The following is a 21643-nucleotide window of genomic DNA, read 5'->3' as shown; positions in this document are numbered from 1 at the left end:
ACGGGTCCTTTTCAGAATGGCAGGCAGTGGCGAGTGGAGTGCCGCAAGGCTCGGTGTTGGGGCCGCAACTGTTTACCATATATATTAATGATTTGGATGAAGGAATTAGAAGGAACACTAGCAAGTTTGCAGATGACACAAAGCTGGGTGGCAGTGTGAACTGTGAAGAGGATGTTAGGAGGTTGCAGGGTGACCAGGACAGGTTAAGTGAGTGGGCAGATGCGTGGCAGATGCAGTATAATATAGATAAATGTGAGGTTATCCACTTTGGCGGCAAAAACAAGGAGGCAGATTATTATCTCAATGGTGTCAGGTTAGGTAAGGGGGAAGTGCAGCGAGACCTGGGTGTCCTTGTACACCAGACACTGAAAGTTGGCATGCAGGTACAGCAGGCAGTGAAGAAAGCTAATGGCATGTTGGCCTTCATAACGAGAGGATTTCAGTATAGGAGTAAAGAGGTTCTTCTGCAGTTGTATAGGGCCCTGGTAAGACCACATCTGGAGTATTGTGTACAGTTTTGGTCTCCTAATTTGAGGAAGGACATCCTTGTAATTGAGGCAGTGCAGCGTAGGTTCACGAGATTGATCCCTGGGATGGCGGGACTGTCATGTGAGGAAAGATTGAAAAGACTAGGCTTATACTCACTGGAGTTTAGATGGATGAGAGGAGATCTTATAGAGACATATAAAATTATAAAAGGACTGGACAAGCTAGATGCAGGAAAGATGTTCCCAATGTTGGGCGAGTCAAGAGCCAGGGGCCACAGTCTTAGAGGCCATTTAAGGGGAGGCCATTTAAAACTGAGGTTAGTAGGAACTATTTCACCCAGAAAGTTGTGAATTTGTGGAATTCTCTGCCACAGAGGGCAGTGGAGGCCAAGTCATTGGATGGATTTAAGAGTTAGATAGAGCTCTAGGGGCTAATGGAATCAAGGGATATGTGGAAGGCACGGGTTATTGATTGTGAATGATCAGCCATGATCACAATGAATGGCGGTGCTGGATCGACGGGCCGAATGGCCTCCTCCTGCACCTATTTTCTATATTTCTATGTAACTCACTCATCGAGACCCTCACTGTCCTCCCTTCCACCAGACCCACCCGCCCTGCCACCTCCCCCCACCACCTCCTCCCACCCCCCCTGCCACCTCCCCCTCCCCTACCATCTCCCTCCGCCCCATCGCACAGTAACTCACACGTGCCAGCTCCTCCCAGGAGTTGCTCCAGGTCCAGTAATGGGCCTTGTAGAGTCCCACCCGCACGGCCATCAGCTCATTGCCCCGGTAATAAAACACCGGCCTAGACAACACACAGCACAGCGAGAGACAGTGGTCACCACACGGAGAGACAGCGGTCACCACACGGAGAGACAGCGGTCACCACACAGAGAGACAGAGGTCACCACACGGAGACAGTGGTCTCCACACGGAGACAGTGGTCTCCACAGGGATGGTCAGCGGTCACCACACGGAGAGACAGCGGTCACCACACGGAGAGACAGCGGTCACCACACGGAGAGACAGCGGTCACCACACAGAGAGACAGAGGTCACCACACGGAGAGACAGCGGTCACCACACGGAGAGACAGCGGTCACCACACGGAGAGACAGCGGTCACCACACGGAGAGACAGTGGTCTCCACAGGGATGGTCAGTGGTCTCCACACGGAGAGACAGTGGTCTCCACACGGAGAGACAGAGGTCTCCACAGGGATGGTCAGTGGTCACCACACGGAGAGACAGCGGTCACCACACGGAGAGACAGCGGTCACCACACAGAGAGACAGAGGTCACCACACAGAGAGACAGTGGTCTCCACAGGGATGGTCAGTGGTCTCCACACGGAGAGACAGTGGTCTCCACACGGAGAGACAGCGGTCACCACACGGAGAGACAGCGGTCACCACACAGAGAGACAGAGGTCACCACACGAGAGACTGTGGTCTCCACAGGGATGGTCAGTGGTCTCCACACAGAGAGACAGTGGTCTCCACACGGAGAGACAGTGGTCACCACAGGGATGGTCAGTGGTCACCACAGTGGGAGACAGCAGTCACCACATGGAGAGACAGTGGTCTCCACAGGGATGGTCAGTGGTCACTACACGGAGAGACAGTGGTCACCACACGGAGAGACAGCGGTCACCACACGGAGAGACAGTGGTCTCCACACGGAGAGACAGAGGTCACCACAGGGAGAGACAGCAGTCACCACAAGGAGAGACAGTGGTCTCCACAGGGATGGTCAGTGGTCACCACAGGGATGGTCAGTGGTCACCACACGGAGAGACAGTGGTCACCACACGGAGAGACAGTGGTCTCCACAGGGATGGTCAGTGGTCACCACACGGAGAGACAGTGGTCACCACACGGAGAGACAGTGGTCTCCACAGGGATGGTCAGTGGTCACCACACGAAGAGACAGTGGTCTCCACACGGAGAGACAGTGGTCTCCACAGGGATGGTCAGTGGTCACCACAGGGATGGTCAGTGGTCTCCACAGGGATGGTCAGTGGTCACCACATGGAGACAATAGGTGCAGGAGGAGGCCATTCGGCCCTTCGAGCCAGCACCGCCATTCAATGTGATCATGGCTGATCATTCTCAATCAGTACCCCGTTCCTGCCTTCTCCCCATACCCCCTGACTCCGCTATTCTTAAGAGCTCTATCTAGCTCTCTCTTGAATGCATTCAGAGAATTGGCCTCCACTGCCTTCTGAGCCAGAGAATTCTAGATTCACAACTCTCTGACTGAAAAAGTTTTCCCTCATCTCCGTTCTAAATGGCCTAACCCTTATTCTTAAACTGTGGCCCCTTGTTCTGGACTCCCCCAACATTGGGAACATGTTTCCTGCCTCTAACGTGTCCAACCCCTTAATAATCTTATACGTTTCAATAAGATCCCCCCTCATCCTTCTAAATTCCAGTGTATACAAGCCTAGTCACTCCAGTCCTTCAACATATGACAGTCCCGCCATTCCGGGAATTAACCTAGTAAACCTACGCTGCACGCCCTCAATAGCAAGAATATCCTTCCTCAAATTTGGAGACCAAAACTGCACACAGTACTCCAGGTGTGGTCTCACTAGGGCCCTGTACAACTGCAGAAGGACCTCTTTGTTCCTATACTCAACTCCTCTTGTTATGAAGGCCAACATTCCATTGGCTTTCTTCACTGCCTGCTGTACCTGCATGCTTCCTTTCAGTGACTGATGCACTAGGACACCCAGATCTCGTTGTACGTCCCCTTTTCCTAACTTGACACCATTCAGATAATACTCTGCCTTCCTATTCTTACCACCAAAGTGGATAACCTCACACTTATCCACATTAAACTGCATCTGCCATGCATCCGCCCAGTCACACAACTTGTCCAAGTCACCCTGCAACCTCATAGCATCTTCCTCACAGTTCACACTACCACCCAGCTTTGTATCATCTGCAAATTTGCTAATGGCACTTTTAATCCCTTCATCCAAGTCATTAATGTATATTGTAAATAGCTGCGGTCCCAGCACCGAGCCTTGCGGTACCCCACTAGTCACTGCCTGCCATTCTGAAAGGGACCCATTTATCCCCACTCTTTGCATTCTGTCTGTCAACCAATTTTCTATCCATGTCAGTACCCTACCCCCAATACCATGTGCTCTAATTTTGCCCACTAATCTCCTATGTGGAACCTTGTCGAAGGCTTTCTGAAAGTCGAGGTACACCACATCCATAGGCTCTCCCCTGTCAATTTTCCTAGTTACATCCTCAAAAAATTCCAGACGATTAGTCATGATTTCCCCTTCGTAAATCCATGCTGACTCGGAACGATCCTGTTACTGCTATCCAAATGCTTCGCAATTTCGTCTTTTATAATTGACTCCAGCATCTTCCCCACCACTGATGTCAGACTAACTGGTCTATAATTTCCCATTTTCTCTCTCCCTCCTTTGTTAAAAAGTGGGATAACATTAGCTACCCTCCAATCCACAGGAACTGATCCTGAATCTATAGAACATTGGAAAATGATCACCAATGAGTCCATGATTTCTAGAGCCACTTCCTTAAGATACCCTGGGATGCAGACCATCAGGCCCTGGGGATTTATCAGCCTTCAGTCCCATCAGTCTACCCAACACCATTTCCTGCCTAATGTGGGTTTCCTTCAGTTCCTCCGTCACCCTAGGATCTCTGGCCACTAGAACATCTGGGAGATTGCTTGCATCTTCCTTAGTGAAGATAGATCCAAAGTACCGGTTCAACTCGTCTGCCATTTCCTTGTTCCCCATAATAAATTCCCCTGCTTCTGTCTTCAAGGGGCCCACATTTGCCTAGACTCTTTTTTTCCTCTTTACATACCTAAAAAAGCTTTTACAATCCTCCTTTATATTATTGGCTAGTTTACCGTGACAGTGAGACAGTGGTCCCCACACGGAGAGACAGTGGTCCCCACACGGACAGTGGTCACCACACGGAGAGACAGTGGTCACCACACGGAGACAGTGGTCTTCACACGGAGAGACAGTGGTCACCACACGGAGAGACAGTGGTCACCACACGGAGAGACAGTGGTCCCCACACGGAGACAGTGGTCACCACAGGGATGGTCAGTGGTCCCCACAGGGATACAGTGGTCACCACAGGGATGGTCAGTGGTCACCACAGGGATGGTCAGTGGTCCCCATAGGGATGGTCAGTGGTCCCCATAGGGATACAGTGGTCACCACAGGGAGAGACAGTGGTCCCCACACGGAGAGACAGTGGTCCCCACAGGGAGAGACAGTGGTCACCACACGGAGAGACAGTGGTCCCCACAGGGAGAGACAGTGGTCCCCACACGGAGAGACAGTGGTCCCCACAGGGAGAGACAGTGGTCCCCACAGGGAGAGACAGTGGTCCCCACAGGGAGAGACAGTGGTCCCCACAGGGAGAGACAGTGGTCACCACAGGGAGAGACAGTGGTCCCCACACGGAGAGACAGTGGTCCCCACAGGGAGAGACAGTGGTCCCCACACGGAGAGACAGTGGTCCCCACACGGAGAGACAGTGGTCCCCACAGGGAGAGACAGTGGTCCCCACACGGAGAGACAGTGGTCCCACACGGAGAGACAGTGGTCCCCATAGGGATGGTCAGTGGTCCCCATAGGGATAAAGTGGTCACCACAGGGAGAGACAGTGGTCCCCACAGGGAGAGACAGTGGTCCCCACACGGAGAGACAGTGGTCCCCACAGGGAGAGACAGTGGTCACCACAGGGAGACGGTGCTGGTGCCCAGAGGATACCCTCCTCATGTTGGGTTTGCTACCCGCACCGCTCCCCTCTGCCCACCACAGCTTCACTTGGAACAGGCAGCATCTCTGGTTAGAAGGAACGGGTGATGTTTCGGGCCGAGACCCTTCTTCAGACTGAGACTCAGGAGAGAGGGAGACATAGGTAAGGATTAGGGCTTAAAGCGTATCTATGCATCTCCCTCCCCCCTGATGTCAGTCTGAAGAAGGGTCTCGACCCGAAACGTCACCCGTTCCTTCTCTCCGGAGATGCTGCCTGTCCCGCTAAGTTACTGAGTTCTGTGTCTATCTTCAGTGTAAACCTGCACCTGCAGTTCCTGCCTGCACAGTTCTCACTTGGTTCGAAGCCAAGTCCGTCCCTCTCATGTTCCATCCCCTCAGCCTTTTGCTGCCTCCACCCACCCATCCAGGCCTCTGTTGCTATTCCCCTCCCCTCAAAACCCCAGTTGGCCGGGTCACCGCCCATGTCCAGCCCTCTCTCCGGCCCACCTCCCCTCCCAGCCGGGTACCTGTCAATCAGCTGGTTCTGCAGGATGACGGGCGACAGGTCGATGCCGTCCATCTGCCGGTCGCTGGGGGGCTGTAGCCCAGCCAGGGCCAGGCTAGTGGTGAACAGGTCCATCAGCGTGCCCAGCTGCCCACTCACCTGCAACAAGCATCATTGTGGGGCTGCCCAACTGTGCTGTACCCCGTACCTCTGCTGTACCCCGTCCCTCTCCACCGCGCGGTGTCCCCCTGACTCCCCCGCACCCTGACTCCCCCGCACCCTGACTCCCCCCTCTCCCCTGCACCCTGACTCCCCCTCTCCCCCGCACCCTGACTCCCCCTCTCCCCCGCACCCTGACTCCCCCTCTCCCCTGCACCCTGACTCCCCCTTTCCCCTGCACCCTGACTCCCCCTCTCCCCTCTCCCCTGCACCCTGACTCCCCTTCTCCCCTGCACCCTGACTCCCCTTCTCCCCTGCACCCTGACTCCCCTTCTCCCCTGCACCCTGACTCCCCCTCTCCCCTGCACCCTGACTCCCCCTCTCCCCTGCACCCTGACTCCCCCTCTCCCCCGCACCCTGACTCCCCCTCTCCCCTGCACCCTGACTCCCCCTCTCCCCTGCACCCTGACTCCCCCTCTCCCCCGCACCCTGACTCCCCCTCTCCCCTGCACCCTGACTCCCCCTCTCCCCCGCACCCTGACTCCCCCTCTCCCCTGCACCCTGACTCCCCATCTCCCCTGCACCCTGACTCCCCCTCTCCCCTGCACCCTGACTCCCCCTCTCCCCCGCACCCTGACTCCCCCTCTCCACTGCACCCTGACTCCCCCTCTCCCCTGCACCCTGACTCCCCCTCTCCCCCGCACCCTGACTCCCCCACACCCTGACTCCCCCCTCTCCCACGCGCGGTGTCCCCCCGCCCGCCCCCGCACCCTGACTACCCCCTCTCCCCCCGGCCCCCTGACTCCCCCCGTCCCCCTGACTCCCCCCTCTCCCCTCGGCCCCCTGCACCCTGACTCCCCCTCTCCCCCGCACCCTGACTCCTCCTCTCCCCTGCACCGACTCCCCCTCTCCCCCGCACCCTGACTCCCCCACACCCTGACTCCCCCCTCTCCCCCGCGCGGTGTCCCCCCGCCCGCACCCTGACTACCCCCTCTCCCCCCGGCCCCCTGACTCCCCCTCCCCCCGGCCCCCTGACTCCCCCTCCCCCCGGCCCCCTGACTCCCCCCGTCCCCCTGACTCCCCCCTCGGCCCCCTGCACCCTGACTCCCCCCTCTCCCCCCGGCCCCCTGACTCCCCCTCCCCCCGGCCCCCTGACTCCCCCCTGACTCCCCCTCCCCCCGGCCCCCTGACTCCCCCTCCTGCCGTGCCCACTGACCTGGCCAGCAGGAATGTGCCCGGGCCACCAGGCGATGGCAGGCTCCCTCATGCCCCCCTCGAACGTGGTCTCCTTCCCACACAGGAACGGCCCGTTGCTGCCCCCTGAAACACACGTCCCCCAGTGACTGCCTCACCCACACACGTGACGGCCACGCCACCCAACACCCACCCACACACACACGCCTGTCACAGCCGTGACCCAGTGACGGGGGTGGGGAGAGGCAGCACTGAGCTCCGTACTCGTGTCGTTAACCCAGAGTTGGCCAACAAATCAGTGGGCAGTTGCAACACAAGCTGCAGGGCGGGGGGGGGCAGGAGGTGAGGGGGGGTGTGGGTGGTGAGGGTGAGGGGGGTGGTGAGGGGGGGGGTGGTGAGGGTGAGGGGGTGTGGGTGGTGAGGGGGTGTGGGTGGTGAGGGGGTGTGGGTGGTGAGGGGGTGTGGGTGGTGAGGGGGTGAGGGGGTGTGGGTGGTGAGGGGGGGTGAGGGTGGTGAGGGGGTGTGGGTGGTGAGGGTGAGGGGGGTGGTGAGGGGGGGGTGGTGAGGGTGAGGGTGAGGGGGTGTGGGTGGTGAGGGGGTGTGGGTGGTGAGGTGGTGTGGGTGCCCCCCCCTGTGCCCAGGTCCCCCCGTGCCCAGGTCCCCCCGTGCCCAGGTGCCCCCCCCGTGCCCAGGTGCCCCCCCGTGCCCAGGTGCCCCCTGTGCCCAGGTCCCCCCGTGCCCAGGTCCCCCCGTGCCCAGGCCCCCCCGTGTCCAGGTGCCCCCCCGTGCCCAGGTGCCCCCCCGTGCCCAGGTGCCCCCCCGTGCCCAGGTGCCCCCACCTTGCTTGGGGGCAGAGACGAGGGCGGCCCCGTTGTCGGAGGTAAAGAAGACCAGGGTGTTGTTGGCGATGCCCTGCTGGTGCAGCTCCCGCAGGATGGTGCCCACACTCTCGTCCATCTCTCGCACCGCGTCTCCGTACCTGCGGCGACAAGCCGTTACCGTGGGGACCACAGCTGTGACTGCTCCCATGGGGCAGCCCAGCCCAGCCCTGCCGCGACTGTGTGTGTGTGTGTGTGTGTGTGTGATAGTGTGTGTGTGTGTGTGTGTGTGACTCTGTGTGTGTGTGATAGTGTGTGTGTGTGTGACTCTGTGTGTGTGTGTGTGACTCTGTGTGTGTGAGTGACTGTGTGTGTGTGTGTGACTCTGTGTGTGTGTGTGACTCTGTGTGTGTGATAGTGTCGCTGGGTCACACACTGCCCCGGGCCCACACACCCCCCGGCTCGCACAGCGCAGACATGGACTGAGGGTACTCACAAGCCCCTCCTGCTGGTTCCCAGGTAGGCCTTTGATGCGTAGACGGGAGCGTGCGTGCCATCAACTGCCCAGTACAGCAAGAAGCTCTTGCGAGCGGCCGCCTGTCTGCGGATAAACTCCAGCCCCTCCTGCAGCCCAAGAACACACACTGACCACCCGTCCCCACACTGACCACCCGTCCCCACTGACCACCCGTCCCCACACTGACCACCCGTCCCCACACTGACCACCCGTCCCCACACTGACCACTGTGTCCGTCCCCACACTGACCACCCGTCCCCACACTGACCACTGTGTCCCCACACTGACCACTGTGACCCCACACTGACCACTGTGTCTGTCCCCACACTGACCACCCGTCCCCACACTGACCACTGTGTCCGTCCCCACACTGACCACCCGTCCCCACACTGACCACTGTGTCCCCACACTGACCACTGTGTCCCCACACTGACCACCCGTCCCCACACTGACCACTGTGTCTGTCCCCACACTGACCACTGTGTCCCCACACTGACCACTGTGTCCCCACACTGACCACCCGTCCCCACACTGACCACTGTGTCTGTCCCCACACTGACCACCCGTCCCCACACTGACCACCCGTCCCCACACTGACCACTGTGTCTGTCCCCACACTGACCACTGTGTCCCCACACTGACCACTGTGTCCGTCCCCACACTGACCACCCGTCCCCACACTGACCACTGTGGGTGGAGGGGGTGAGGGGGGTGGGTGGGTGAGGGGGGGTGCGTGGAGGGGGTGAGGGGGGTGGGTGGAGGGGGTGAGGGGGGTGGGTGGAGGGGGTGAGGGGGGTGGGTGGTTGAGGGGGGTGGGTGGGTGAGGGGGTGGGTGGAAGGGGTGAGGGGGGTGCGTTGAGGGGGTGAGGGGGTGGGTGGAGGGGGTGAGGGGGGTGGGTGGAGGGGGGTAGGTGGAGGGGGTGAGGGGGGTGGGTGAGTGAGGGGGTGGGTGAGGGGGGTGGGTGAGTGAGGGGGTGGGTGAGGGGGTGGGTGGAGGTGGTGAGGGGGGTGGGTGGGTGAGGGGGGTGGGTGGAGGGGGTGGGTGGAGGGGGTGAGTGAGGGAGGTGGGTGAGGGGGGTGAGGGGGTGGGTGGAGGGGGTGAGGGGGGTGGGTGGAGGGGATGAGGGGGATGGGTGGGTGAGGGGGGTGGGTGGAGGGGGTGAGGGGGGTGGGTGAGTGAGGGGGGTGGGTGAGGGGGGTGGTTGGGTGAGGGGGGTGAGGGGGGTGGGTGGAGGGGGTGACGGGGGTGGGGTTGGTGAGGTTGCCCACCTGCAGGTAGATCTGGGTGAGGTTTGATTCCCCCGTCTTCACATTGATCGGAAACTCCTCGTAGTATCTGCAGACACAGGGCCATGTCAGTCAGGCACCCAGTCTCCCCATCCTCACCCTCCCCTCCCCATCCTCACCCTGCCCATCCCATCGCCCCTACCCCTACCTCATGCCCCCACCCTCCCCTCCCCACTGTACTGCATCCTCACCCTAGCCACCCCATCCCAATGCTCCCCCACCCCATGCCCTGTCCCACCCCTCCCCCGCCCCGACTCACCCTTCCCCCAACCCCTGCCCTGACCCTTCCCACCCTCAACCCTGGCCCCCCCCCACTCTCCCCATCCTAACCCATCCCACCCACCAGGCCCTCCAAGAATGACCCAGCTGTGCACTGGGGGGGGGGGGGGTCCCTGCACTGGGGGAGGGTCAATAGACAATAGGTGTAGGAGGAGGCCATTCGGCCCTTTGAGCCATCACCCACCATTCAATGTGATCATGGCTGATCATTCACAATCAGTACCCCGTTCCTGCCTTCTCCCCGTACCTCCTGGTCCCACCACTGGGGGAGGGGAGGTCTCAGCACTGAGGGAGTGGTGGGGGGGGGGGTGTCCCAGCCTCGGTGGCCAGCACCCTCCCTCCCGTTCGGCCGGTTACTGGAATGTGGTCAGAGCCCTCGCTCGCATCTCCTCACCTGCCCACCATCTCAGAGTTGTTGTAGACAGGAATGTTAGGCCTGTTCCTGTTGTCGTACGGCCCAAAGTGACAGTTTGGGGCTCCGAACCACTCATCGAAGCCGTGCCTCAGCGGGTGGAACTGGGCTCGATGTCCCAGGTGCCTGAGGGGAGGGACAGGCAAAGTCAGGCTCCACCCCCCTCTCTTTCACCTGCTCCCCCCATCCCCCCCTTACCCCGCTCCTCTCCCCTCTACCCGACGCTCATCTCCCTCTCACCCTTTTGTCCACATTCCTCCCTCCTCTTCCCCTTATCCACTTCATTTTGTCTCCTTTTCACCACTAGTCTTACTCCACCCATCTACCAATCATCCCCCTCACCCGTATCAACCTATCACTTGCCAGGCTTTGTCTCGCCCGCTCCCACCTCTCTATTCCAGTTTTCTCCCCCCTTGCCCATCAATCTGAAGAAGGGTCCTGACACAAAATATCGCCTGTCTATTCCCTGCACAGATGCTTCAAATGCAGCCTAAGCAAAGTCCCATGAAACTGCAACATGACTTCCTGACTCTTCCACTAGATGCTCAGAACGATGAAGGCAGTCATACCATACTCCTTCTTTACTACTCTGAATTGGAAAAGGTTTAACACAGTAATAGAACGGTACAGCGGTACAGCGTGGGAACTTGTCAATGCTGACCAAGTTGGCATTCTGGGCTTGTCCCAAATGCCTACGTTTGTCCCACAGCCCTCTAAACCTTTCTTATCCACATATCTGTACAAATGTCCTTTAAAAGTCATAATTGTGTCTGCTTCTACAGCTTCCTCTGGCAGCTCATTCCAGATATGGACCACTGACTGAGTGAAAAAGTTGCATTCGGGTTAACATATAACAACATATAACAACTACAGCATGGAAACAGGCCTGTCCGGCCCTACCAGTCCATGCCGACCATTCTCCCTGACCTAGTCTCATCTACCTGCACTCAGACCATAACCCTCTAATCCCCTCTTATCCATATACTTATCCAATTTACCCTTAAATAATAAAGTTAGTTAAATCTATATCAATGATTTGGATAAGAACATACACGGCAATATTGAAAAGACTAGGCTTGTATTCACTGGAGTTTAGAAGGATGAGAGGGGATCTTATAGACATATACAATTATAAAAGGACTGGACAAGCTAGATGCAGGGAAAATGTCCCCAATGTTGGGGGAGTCCAGAACCAGGGGCCACAGTCTTAGAATAAAGGGGAGGCCATTTAAAACTGAGGTGAGAAAAAACTTTTTCACCCAGAGAGTTGTGAATTTGTGGAATTCTCTGCCACAGAGGGCAGTGGAAACCAAATCACTGGATGGATTTAAGAGAGAGTTAGATAGAGCTCATGGGGCTTGTGGAATCAAGGGATATGGGGAGAAGGCAGGCACGGGTTACTGATTGTGGACGATCAGCCATGATCACAATGAATGGTGGTGCTGGCTCAAAGGGCCGAATGTTTATGTTTCTAAGATTAGCAAGTTTGCTGATGATACAGAAGTGGGTGGTTTTGCAGATAGTGAAAATGGCTGTGAAAAATTGCAGCAGGATCTGGATCGATTGGCCAGGTGGACTAAGGAATGGCTGATGGAATTTAATACAGAGAAATGTGAGGTGCTGGATTTTGATAAGTCTAACATGGGCAGGACCAACACTGTCAATGGTGGGGCTCTGGGGAGTGTTGTAGAGCAGAGGGATCTAGGAGTAAAGGTATAAAGGTGGCCACATTGGCCTTCATCAAGCCAGTGTATTGAGTATAGAAGTTGGGAGGTCATGTTGCAGTTGTATAAGACATTGGTGAGGCTGCATTTAGAGTATTGTATTCAGTTCTGGGCACCATGTTATGGGAAAGATGTTGTCAAGCTGGAAAGGGTTCAGGGAAGATTTACGAGGATGTTGCCAGGACTAGAGGGTGTGAGGTATAGAGAGAGGTTGAGTAGGCTGGGTCTCTATTCCTTGGAGCGTAGGAGGATGAGGGATGATCTTATAGAGGTATAAAATCATGAGAGGAATAGATCGGGTAGATGGACAGAGTCTCTTGCCCAGAGTAGGTGAATCAAGGACCAGAGGACATAGGTTTAAGGTGAAGAGGAAAATATTTAATAGGAATCTGAGGGATAACCTTTTCCCACAAAGGGTGGTGGGTGTATGGAACAAGCTGCCAGATGAGATAGATGAGGCTGGGACTATCCCAACATTTAAGAAACAGCTAGAGAAGATTAGATTATCTCTCAAAGGTTTATAGGAAAGCTTTAAAGAAACATGGTTACCGTTTCTAAATTATGCAAAAACTTTAATGATTGTTTTAGAGAATGGGGATAAACCAAAGTGCTGACTGCTTATATGTCCGCCTACACTCTTCCTCCCTTGTTTGTAATCAAAATTTTGAATTATTTATTTATTTATTTAAAAAAAATTATATATGTTTTTTTTAAACCTTGTATTTGTTTTACTAATGTCAATGTTTATCTCTGCGTCTGGGATGGGGCGGGGGGTGGGGATGTATCTTTACGCGTATTGTTTGTTCATTGTTGAAATAATTGTAAAAACTAATAAACAGATTTTAAAAAAAAATAATAATAAAGTTAGACAGGTACATGGTTAGGACATGTTTGGAGGTATGTGGACCTAATGAGGGCAGATGGGACTAGTATAGCTGGGACTTGTTGGCTGCTGTGGGCATGTTGGGACGAGGGGCCTGTTTCCACGCTGTATCACTCTAAGATATGCTCTAACTCTCCACTTTCAGTGTGAAGAAGGTCCTGAAACGTGGTCTGCCCATTTCCTCCACAGATGCTGCCTGACCCGCTGAGTTCCTCCCATAGCTCTCCTTTTGCTACAGATTCCAGCATCTGCAGTCTCGTGTGTCTCCAATGGGTTTTCTGTGCAGTAAGCTACAGTGATCTTTGACAGGTAGGAAAGACAAAGGGATGTGCAAGGCCACACCCTGACCTCCACGATACATCACGCTCAGCATTTCTGTCAACATAAATACATAGAACACAGGTGCAGGAGTAGGCCAGTCCAGTCTAGCCGATCATCCCCATATCCATTGATTCCGCTATCCATCTAGCTCTCTTTTGAATGCAATCAGTGAGTCGGTCTCCACTGCCTTCTGAGGCAGAGAATTCCACAAATTCACAACTCTCTCTGGGTGAAAAAGTTTTTTCTGCATCTCAGTTCTAAATGGCCTCCCCTTTATTCTTAAACTGTGGCCCCTGGTTCGGGACTCCCCCACCATCAGGAACATGTTTCCTGCCTCTAGCATGTCCAATCCCTTAATAATTTTATGTTTCTGTAAGATCCACTCTCATCCTTCTAAATTCCAGTGTATACAAGTCCAATCATTCCATTCTTTCATCATATGACAGTCCTGCCATCCCGGGAATTAACCTGGTGAACCTACTCCGCACTCCCTCAATAGCAAGAATATCCTTCCTCAAATTAGGAGATCAAAGTTGCACTCAATACTCCAGGTGTGGTCTCACCAGGGCCCTGTACAACTGCAGGACCTCTTCGCTCCTATACTCAAATCCTTTCGTTATGAAGGCCAGCATGCCATTAGCTTTCTTCACTGCCTGCTGTACCTGCATGTTTACTTTCAGTGACTGGTGGACAAGGACACCCAGGTCTTGTTGCACTTCCCCTTTTCCTAATCTGACACCATTCAGATAATAATAATCTGCCTTCTTGTTCTTGCAACCTCACATTTATCCACTTTATACTGCATCTGCCATGCATCTGTCCACTCACCCAACCTGTCCAAGCCACCCCGCATCCTCATAGCATCCTCTTCGCAGTTCACACAGCCACCCAGCTTTGTGTCATCTGCAAATTTGCTAATGTTACTTTTAATTCCTTCATCTAAATCATTAATGTACAGTGCATTCAGAAAGTATTCAGACCCCTTCACTTTTTCCACATTTTGTTATGTTACAGCCTTATTTTAAAATGGATTAAATCATCAATCAAAATCACAATACCCCAGAATAAAAAAGCAAAAACATGTGTTTAGAATTTTTTGCAAAGTAATTAAAAAGAAATAACTGAAATATCACATTTACATAAGTATTCAGACTCTTAACTCAGTACTTTGTTGAGGCACCTTTGATAGCGATTACAGCCTCAGGTCTTCTTGGGTATGACACTACAAGCTTGGCACACCTGTATTTGGGTCATTTCTCTCATTCTTCTTAGCAGATCCTGTCAGGTTGGATGGGAACGTCGATGCACAGCTATTTTCAGGTCCCTCCAGAGATGTTCAATCGGGCTCAAGTCCGGGCTCTGGCTCGGCCACTCAAGCACATTCACAGACATCATGAAGCCACTCCTGCGTTGTCCTGGCTGTGTGCTTTGGGTCGTTGTCCTGTTGGAAGGTGAACCTCCACCCCAGTCTGAGGTCCAGAACGCTCTGCAGCAGGTTTTCATCAAGGATCTCTCTGTACTTTGCTCCGTTTATCTTTGCCTCGATCTTGACTAGTCTCCCAGTTCCTGCCGCTGAAAAACATTCCCACAGCATGATGCTGCCACCACCATGCTTCACCGTAGGTATGGTATTGGCCAGGTCATGAGCGGTGCCGCTTGGCATTCAGGCCAAAGAGTTCAATCTTGGTTTCAACAGACCAGAGAATCTTGTTTCTCATGGTCTGGGAGTCCTTTAGGTGCATTTTGGCAAACTCCAAGCGGGCTGTCATGTGCCTTTTACTGAGGAGTGGCTTCCATCTGGCCACTCTACCATAAAGGCCTGATTGGTGGAGTGCTGTAGATATAGTTGTCCTTCTGGAAGGTTCTCCTATCTTCACAGAGGAACTCTGGAGCGGAGTTCCTCTGTCTCAGAGGTTTTTGCTCTGACATGTACTGTCAACTGTGGGACCTTACATTGACAGGTGTGTGCCTTTCCAAATCATGTCAAATCAATCATTGCAATTGGACTGCAATCAACTTGTAGAAATATCTCAAGGATAATCAATGGAAACAGGATGAACATAAGCTCAATTTTGAGTGTCAGAGCAAAGGGTCTGAATACTTATGTAAATGTGATATTTCAGTTATTTCTTTTTAATTACTTTGCAAAAATTTCTAAACGCATGTTTTCGCTTTTTTATTATGGGGAATTGTGTGTAGATTGATGATTAAAAAAATGAACTTAATTCATTTTAAAATAAGGCTGTAACGTAGCAAAATGTGGAAAAAGTGAAGGGGTTTGAATACTTTCTGAATATACTGTATATTGCACATTGTACACAGCACCGAGCCTTGCGGCACTCCACTCGCCACTGCCTGCCATTCTGAAAGGGTCCCATTAATTCCTACTCTTTGTTTCCTGTCTGCCAACCAATGTTCTATCCATGTCAGTACCCGACCCCCAATACCATGTGCTCTAATCTTGCCCACTAATCTCTAGTGTGGGACCTTTCTGCAAGTCTAGATACACTACATCCACTGGCTCCCCTTTATCCATTTTACTTGTTTCATCCTCAAAAAATTCCAGAAGATAAGTCAAGCAAGATTTCCCTTTGTAAATCCATGCTGACTTGGACCGATCCTGTTACTGCTATCCAAATGCACTGCTATTACATCTTTAATAACCGACTCCAGCATCTTCCCCACCATCAAGAGTGAAGTCAACCAACCATTTCCCAACGATCTTGCTGGAATATCCTGCCTTCTGCAGGAGCTCTGGCAGCAGAATCTCAGAGTCAGCAATTCCACCAACGATCTCCTGTGGAGTGTACCCTGTGGAGGAAGAGCCGTGCAGTGATTGTGACCAGTGATCACACAGGTGAACAGGCTAGTCCTGCAGTCCGTCCCCTCTCCCAGCAGGTACACCACCCACCCGGACCCCCACACCCCCCCACCCAGAACCCTCCCACCCACACCTCCCCACCCGGACCCCCACAATCCCCCCCAATCCACAGCCCCACACACCCGCACCCCCCCTACCCACAACCCCCCACCCCCAACCATACCCCCCCATCTACACACCGCCCCCACCCGGACCCCCACACCCCCCCAGATCCCTCTCACCCACACCCCCCCTGACCCACACATCTCCCCCACCCACACCCCCAGACCCCCACACCTATGGGCATGAGTTGGAGTGGACCTCCTCTGCCCTGCCCCTGGAGGTTTGTGTGTGAGCGGCTGGCTGGGAACCAAAGATACTAGAGGAGCAAGATAGACCACTCGACCCTAAAAACCGCAGTATGTATCGGCGCCATTTTAGTAGGCAGAAACTTACAGAAACATTTTTAAAGAAAAATAACAAAAATCTGTGAATTGATAGATGAGATGTATTCTGCATTTTAATGGTATCATCGCACATACTGTTCCCCCACAACCCTGATTACACTGCGAGAGGCAGAGTGAGCGGCGGGGTTTGCTTACTAAAATGGCGGACGTTCCGCTCCTTTGGGAACACACTTCAGTATGGGCGATTTCGACAGAGTGGTTCATCTTGCTCCTCTAGTATGGTTGGTGGGAACTGCATCGTGTAGCAAGGGGGTCTGGTGTTACGATGGCCAATTCAGCTCTGTCCTGGATGTTGTGAAGCTTTAAGCGGCGTTGGGCTGATTCAGGTTACCAGGGTGTTCCACACAGAGGGTGGACAGTTTTAGTGTTTGACATGAGCCACTGCTTCAGCAGACAGCCTGGCCCTGGGAGCTGTTCCTGCAGCCGCCCCATCACCCTACTGATTGGCACAACATCACTGGCAAGTGATCCTCTTCCCCACTGCTGAGGACGGTAGCTGTGTGTGATACCAGGTCCCAGGTCACACCACACAACGGCCATGCCCACAGGCAACACTCTTGCCACATGCGGACATCACAGACGGCCCTTTGTGAAGAGCTGGGGATGGAACTGTGCAAACTCAGGAGGTATCCCCCTCACCATCACTCACAGGTACCCCCCCACTCACAGGTATCCCACCCCACCCACCTCCCCACTCACAGGTATCCCACCCCCCACTCACAGGATACCTGCTCCTTACCCCTTACTCTCCCTATCCTACACCCACATTCCTCTCCCATCCGCACTTCCCTTCCCACCCCACTCTCCCCATCCCCACTCACCCCCTCCCCACACCCACTCCCCCACATTCCCCTCCCCACACCCACTCCCCCACACCCCCCTCCCCACACCTACTCCTTCACCCCCCTCCCCTCACCCACTCCCCCCCTTCCCCCACCCACTCCCCCCCCCCCCACCCACTACCCCCCTCCCCACACCCACTCTGCCCCTGCACTGTCCCCCCCGGTTCCCCTCCCCGCAGAGCTGCACAGGTGCGCGGCTGCAGCGGTCTGCCTGCGGCAGTGGCTCCCTACCGTTGCGGGCGTGGGCGTTGGTGGTGTAGAACCCATTCCTGACGGGCAGCCGGCCGGTCAGCAGAGCCGCCCGGGCTGTGGGGAGAGAGGAGGCAAATCACCACACACGCACGCACGCACGGGGAGTAACAGCGTTCGGACGGGGCACGGCACACTGGCCCACCCCAACCACCCCCCTTCAGCCCCGACACCCCCCCTCAACACCCCCCGACACCCCCCCTCAACACCCGGCACGACAAGCCCCCCTCAGCCCCGACACCCCCCCTCAACACCCCCCCCCCTCAACACCCGGCACGACAAGCCCCCTCAGCCCCAACCCGCCCCCCTCAGCCCCGACACACCCCCTCAACACCCCCCCCCTCAACACCCGGCACGACAAGCCCCCTCAGCCCCAACCCGCCCCCCTCAGCCCCGACACCCCCCCTCAACACCCGGCACGACAAGCCCCCTCAGCCCTAACCCGCCCCCCTCAGCCCCGACACCCCCCAACACGCCCCCCCAGCCCCAACACCCCCCACCCCTCAGCCCCTACACCCCCCCTCAGCCCCAACCCGCCCCCCCAGCCCCAACACCCCCCACCCCTCAGCCCCTACACCCCCCCTCAGCCCCAACCCGCCCCCCTCAGCCCCTACACCCCCCCTTCAGCCCCCACACCCCCCCTCAGCCCCAACCCGCCCCCCTCAGCCCCTACACCCCCCTCAGCCCCTACACCCCCCCTCAGCCCGTACACCCCCCTCAGCCCCTACACCCCCCCTCAGCCCCTACACTGCCCCCTCAGCCCCGACACCCCCCCTCAGCCCCTACACTGCCCCCTCAGCCCCATCACTGCCCCCTCAGCCCCGACACTTCCCCCTCAGCCCCAACACTGCCCCCTCAGCCCCTACACCTCCCCTCAGCCCCTACACCCCCCCTCAGCCCCTACACTGCCCCCTCAGCCCCGACACCCCCCCTCAGCCCCGACACTGCCCCCCAGCCCCTACACCCCCCCTCAGCCCCGACACCCCCCCTCAGCCCCTACACTGCCCCCTCAGCCCCGTCACTGCCCCCTCAGCCCCGACACTGCCCCCTCAGCCCCGACACTGCCCCCTCAGCCCCTACACCTCCCCTCAGCCCCTACACCCCCCTCAGCCCCTACACTGCCCCCTCAGCCCCGACACCCCCCCTCAGTCCCGACACTGCCCCCTCAGCCCCTACACCCCCCTCAGCCCCGACACTGCCCCCTCAGCCCCTACACCCCCCCTCAGCCCCTACACCCCCCTCAGCCTCGACACTGCCCCTGGGCATTTTGGTACCCACCCATCCTGGGTGTTGGGACACCCCACTTGCCCTCACTGCCACAGTGGACGCACACAAGCAGAGGAGCGAGCATTGATAGTTCAGGCGGGAGAGCTCAGGCAGGGGGACCGACAAATGAGCAGAGACACACCGTCACTTACACGGGGAGCAGAGTGGGTTGGCAGCGTAGAAGTTTGTGAACAGCATTCCTTCTGCGGCCATTTGGTCCAGGTTCGGAGTCTCTCTGGAAGGTTCCCCAAAAATACCGAGGTCACCCCATCCCATCTGCAGGGAGACACCAGGGGCAACCACAGCAGCTGGTCAGAGCTCTGAGTGCAGGAACAGGAGCCCAGGGCACAGGGAGTGGAAGGAGGGGAAACACTGAGGGTGGAGGGTGGGGGCACAGAGAGGGTGGGGGAACAGAGTGTGGGGGCACAAAGAGGGTGGGGGAACAGAGTGTGGGGGCACAGAGTGTGGGGGCACAGAGTGTGGGGGCACAGAGAGGGTGGGGGAACAGAGTGTGGGGGCACAGAGAGGGTGGGGGAACAAGGACAGTTAAAGCATTGATGGACAGACGGACTTCGGGATGTGTCTGCAGCCCCCAGAAAATGGGGACACAGGTGGATAGGGTAGGAAAAAACTGCAGATGCTGGTTTAAATCGAGGGTAGACACAAAATGCTGGAGTAACTCAGCGGGTCAGGCAGCATCTCGGGAGAGAAGGAATGCTTGACGTTTCGGGGCAGGACAGCCCCCTCCCCTGACATCAGTCTGAAGAAGGGTCTCGACTCAAAATGTCACCCATTCCTTCTCTCCCGAGATGTTGCCTGTCCCGCTGAGTTACTCCAGCATTTTGTGTCTGCCAGATGGATAGGGTAATGAAAAAAGGCATTAGGTATATTCGTCTTCACAGGCCAAAGCATTGACAGTGCAGTACAGAACCTTGGCTGGAACCACACAACAGGAAATATACGGTATCAAAGGGGAGGGTGCAGAAGAGATTTACCAGGATGTTCCTGGAATGGGGGGCTGTGGTTATAAAGAGAGATTGGACAGTTTAGAGACACCACATGAAAACAGGCCATTCGGCCCACCATTGATCACCTGTACAATGTTTCCATGTTATCCCACTTTTCATCCTACACACAAGGAGCAATTTAAAGAAGCCAAATAACCTACAAATCTGCACGTCTTTGGAAGTTTTTCGATAGGTTGCGTCTATTCTCACTGGAATATAGAAGACTGACTGGTGACCTTATGGTGGTTTATAAATGATGTATTGATAGAATAGATGGGGCAGGGAAGTCTCGAATATGAGGAAAGACTGTCATATGAGGAAAGATTGGAAAGGCTAGGCTTGTATTCACTGGAGTTTAGAAGGGTGAGAGGGGATCTTATAGAGACGTATAAAATTAGACAAGCTAGATGCAGGAAAAATGTTCCCAATGTTGGGGGAGTCCAGAACCAGGGTCACAGTCTAATAATATATTAATACAGCTGAACAGCACAAAAATGGGTCCTTCAGCACAACTTATCCATGGATGCAGAATGCTAAACATCTTCTTCACCTCCATGTCCACCTGATCCATTGCTATCAGTAAACCAAGCACCTGCACCCCTAGATCCAAAGAAGGGTCTCAACCTGAAACGTCACCCACTCCTTCTCTCCTGAGATGCTGCCTGACCCACTGAATTACTCCAGCATTTTGTGTCTACCTTCAATTTAAACCAGCAAAACAGCCTACCTTGTCAAAGCCCATAAAAGCAGCGTCTACTGCTCTGCCCTCATAAATCCTCTGAGGACCTCCTCAGGAAACTCCATCAGATTTGTGAGACATGATTTCCCCGCACAAAACTGTGCTGTGTCTCCCTAATCGCTCCGTGCCTGTCCCAATGCTGGTAGTTCCTTCCCAGCTGTTTCTGCTGACTGGTTAGCAACCAACAAAAGCTTTTCACTGTATCTACTGTACCTTTTCACTGTACACGACAATAAATAAAATAGTATAAGAAAATAACTGCAGATGCTGGTACAAATCGATTTATTCACAAAATGCTGGAGTAACTCAGCAGGTCAAGCAGCATCTCGGGAGAGAAGGAATGGGTGACGTTTCGGGTCGAGACCCTTCTTCACACAGACACCAGGGCACACACACACACACACCCTGAAGAAGGGTCTCGACCCGAAACGTCACCCATTCCTTCTCTCCCGAGATGCTGCTTGACCTGCTGAGTTACTCCAGCATTTTGTGAATAAATAAATAAAATAGATCCTGTCCCTCAATATCCCCTCCAGCCACCTTCCCACCATTGCAGCCGCCCTGTAGATCCCTGGCTGGTCTTCTTAATATGAGCTGCCAAAGGAGGTAGTCGAGGCAGGCACGCTAACAACATTTAAATGACACTTGAACAGGTCGATAGAAAATACTGGAGTTACTCAGAGGACTGGTCGCATCTCTGGAGAGAAGGAAAGGACGTTTTGGGTCGAGACCCTTCTTCAGACTGTCTTGAGCTGAAACGTCACCCATGCCTTTTCTCCAGAGATGCTGCCTGTCCCGGTGAGCTACTCCACTGCCTTGACTTGTGTAAACCAGCATCTGCAGCCAGTGCCTTTAGAC

At 55.2% G+C, this 21643-nt stretch overlaps 1 protein-coding gene across 1 annotated transcript in view; it reads right to left on the bottom strand.

Annotated features, from left to right (window-relative positions):
- Positions 1 to 21643, bottom strand: part of galns (galactosamine (N-acetyl)-6-sulfatase) — a 30369-nt gene that overhangs the window by 8358 nt on the left and 368 nt on the right. The window contains exons 2-11 of the mRNA XM_078400911.1: positions 19192 to 19315; positions 17756 to 17830; positions 16064 to 16166; positions 10410 to 10553; positions 9719 to 9785; positions 8429 to 8556; positions 7954 to 8093; positions 7137 to 7240; positions 5784 to 5920; positions 1196 to 1298 (exon numbers count right to left, since the gene is read on the bottom strand). Of these exons, the coding sequence (XP_078257037.1) occupies positions 1196 to 1298; positions 5784 to 5920; positions 7137 to 7240; positions 7954 to 8093; positions 8429 to 8556; positions 9719 to 9785; positions 10410 to 10553; positions 16064 to 16166; positions 17756 to 17830; positions 19192 to 19315 (1125 nt within the window). The remainder of the gene's footprint in view (positions 1 to 1195; positions 1299 to 5783; positions 5921 to 7136; positions 7241 to 7953; positions 8094 to 8428; positions 8557 to 9718; positions 9786 to 10409; positions 10554 to 16063; positions 16167 to 17755; positions 17831 to 19191; positions 19316 to 21643) is intronic.

This window comes from Rhinoraja longicauda, chromosome 6 (genome assembly GCF_053455715.1).
Source record: "Rhinoraja longicauda isolate Sanriku21f chromosome 6, sRhiLon1.1, whole genome shotgun sequence".
NCBI classification, from domain to species: domain Eukaryota; kingdom Metazoa; phylum Chordata; class Chondrichthyes; order Rajiformes; family Arhynchobatidae; genus Rhinoraja; species Rhinoraja longicauda.
This window is presented reverse-complemented; position numbering and strand designations above follow the sequence as displayed.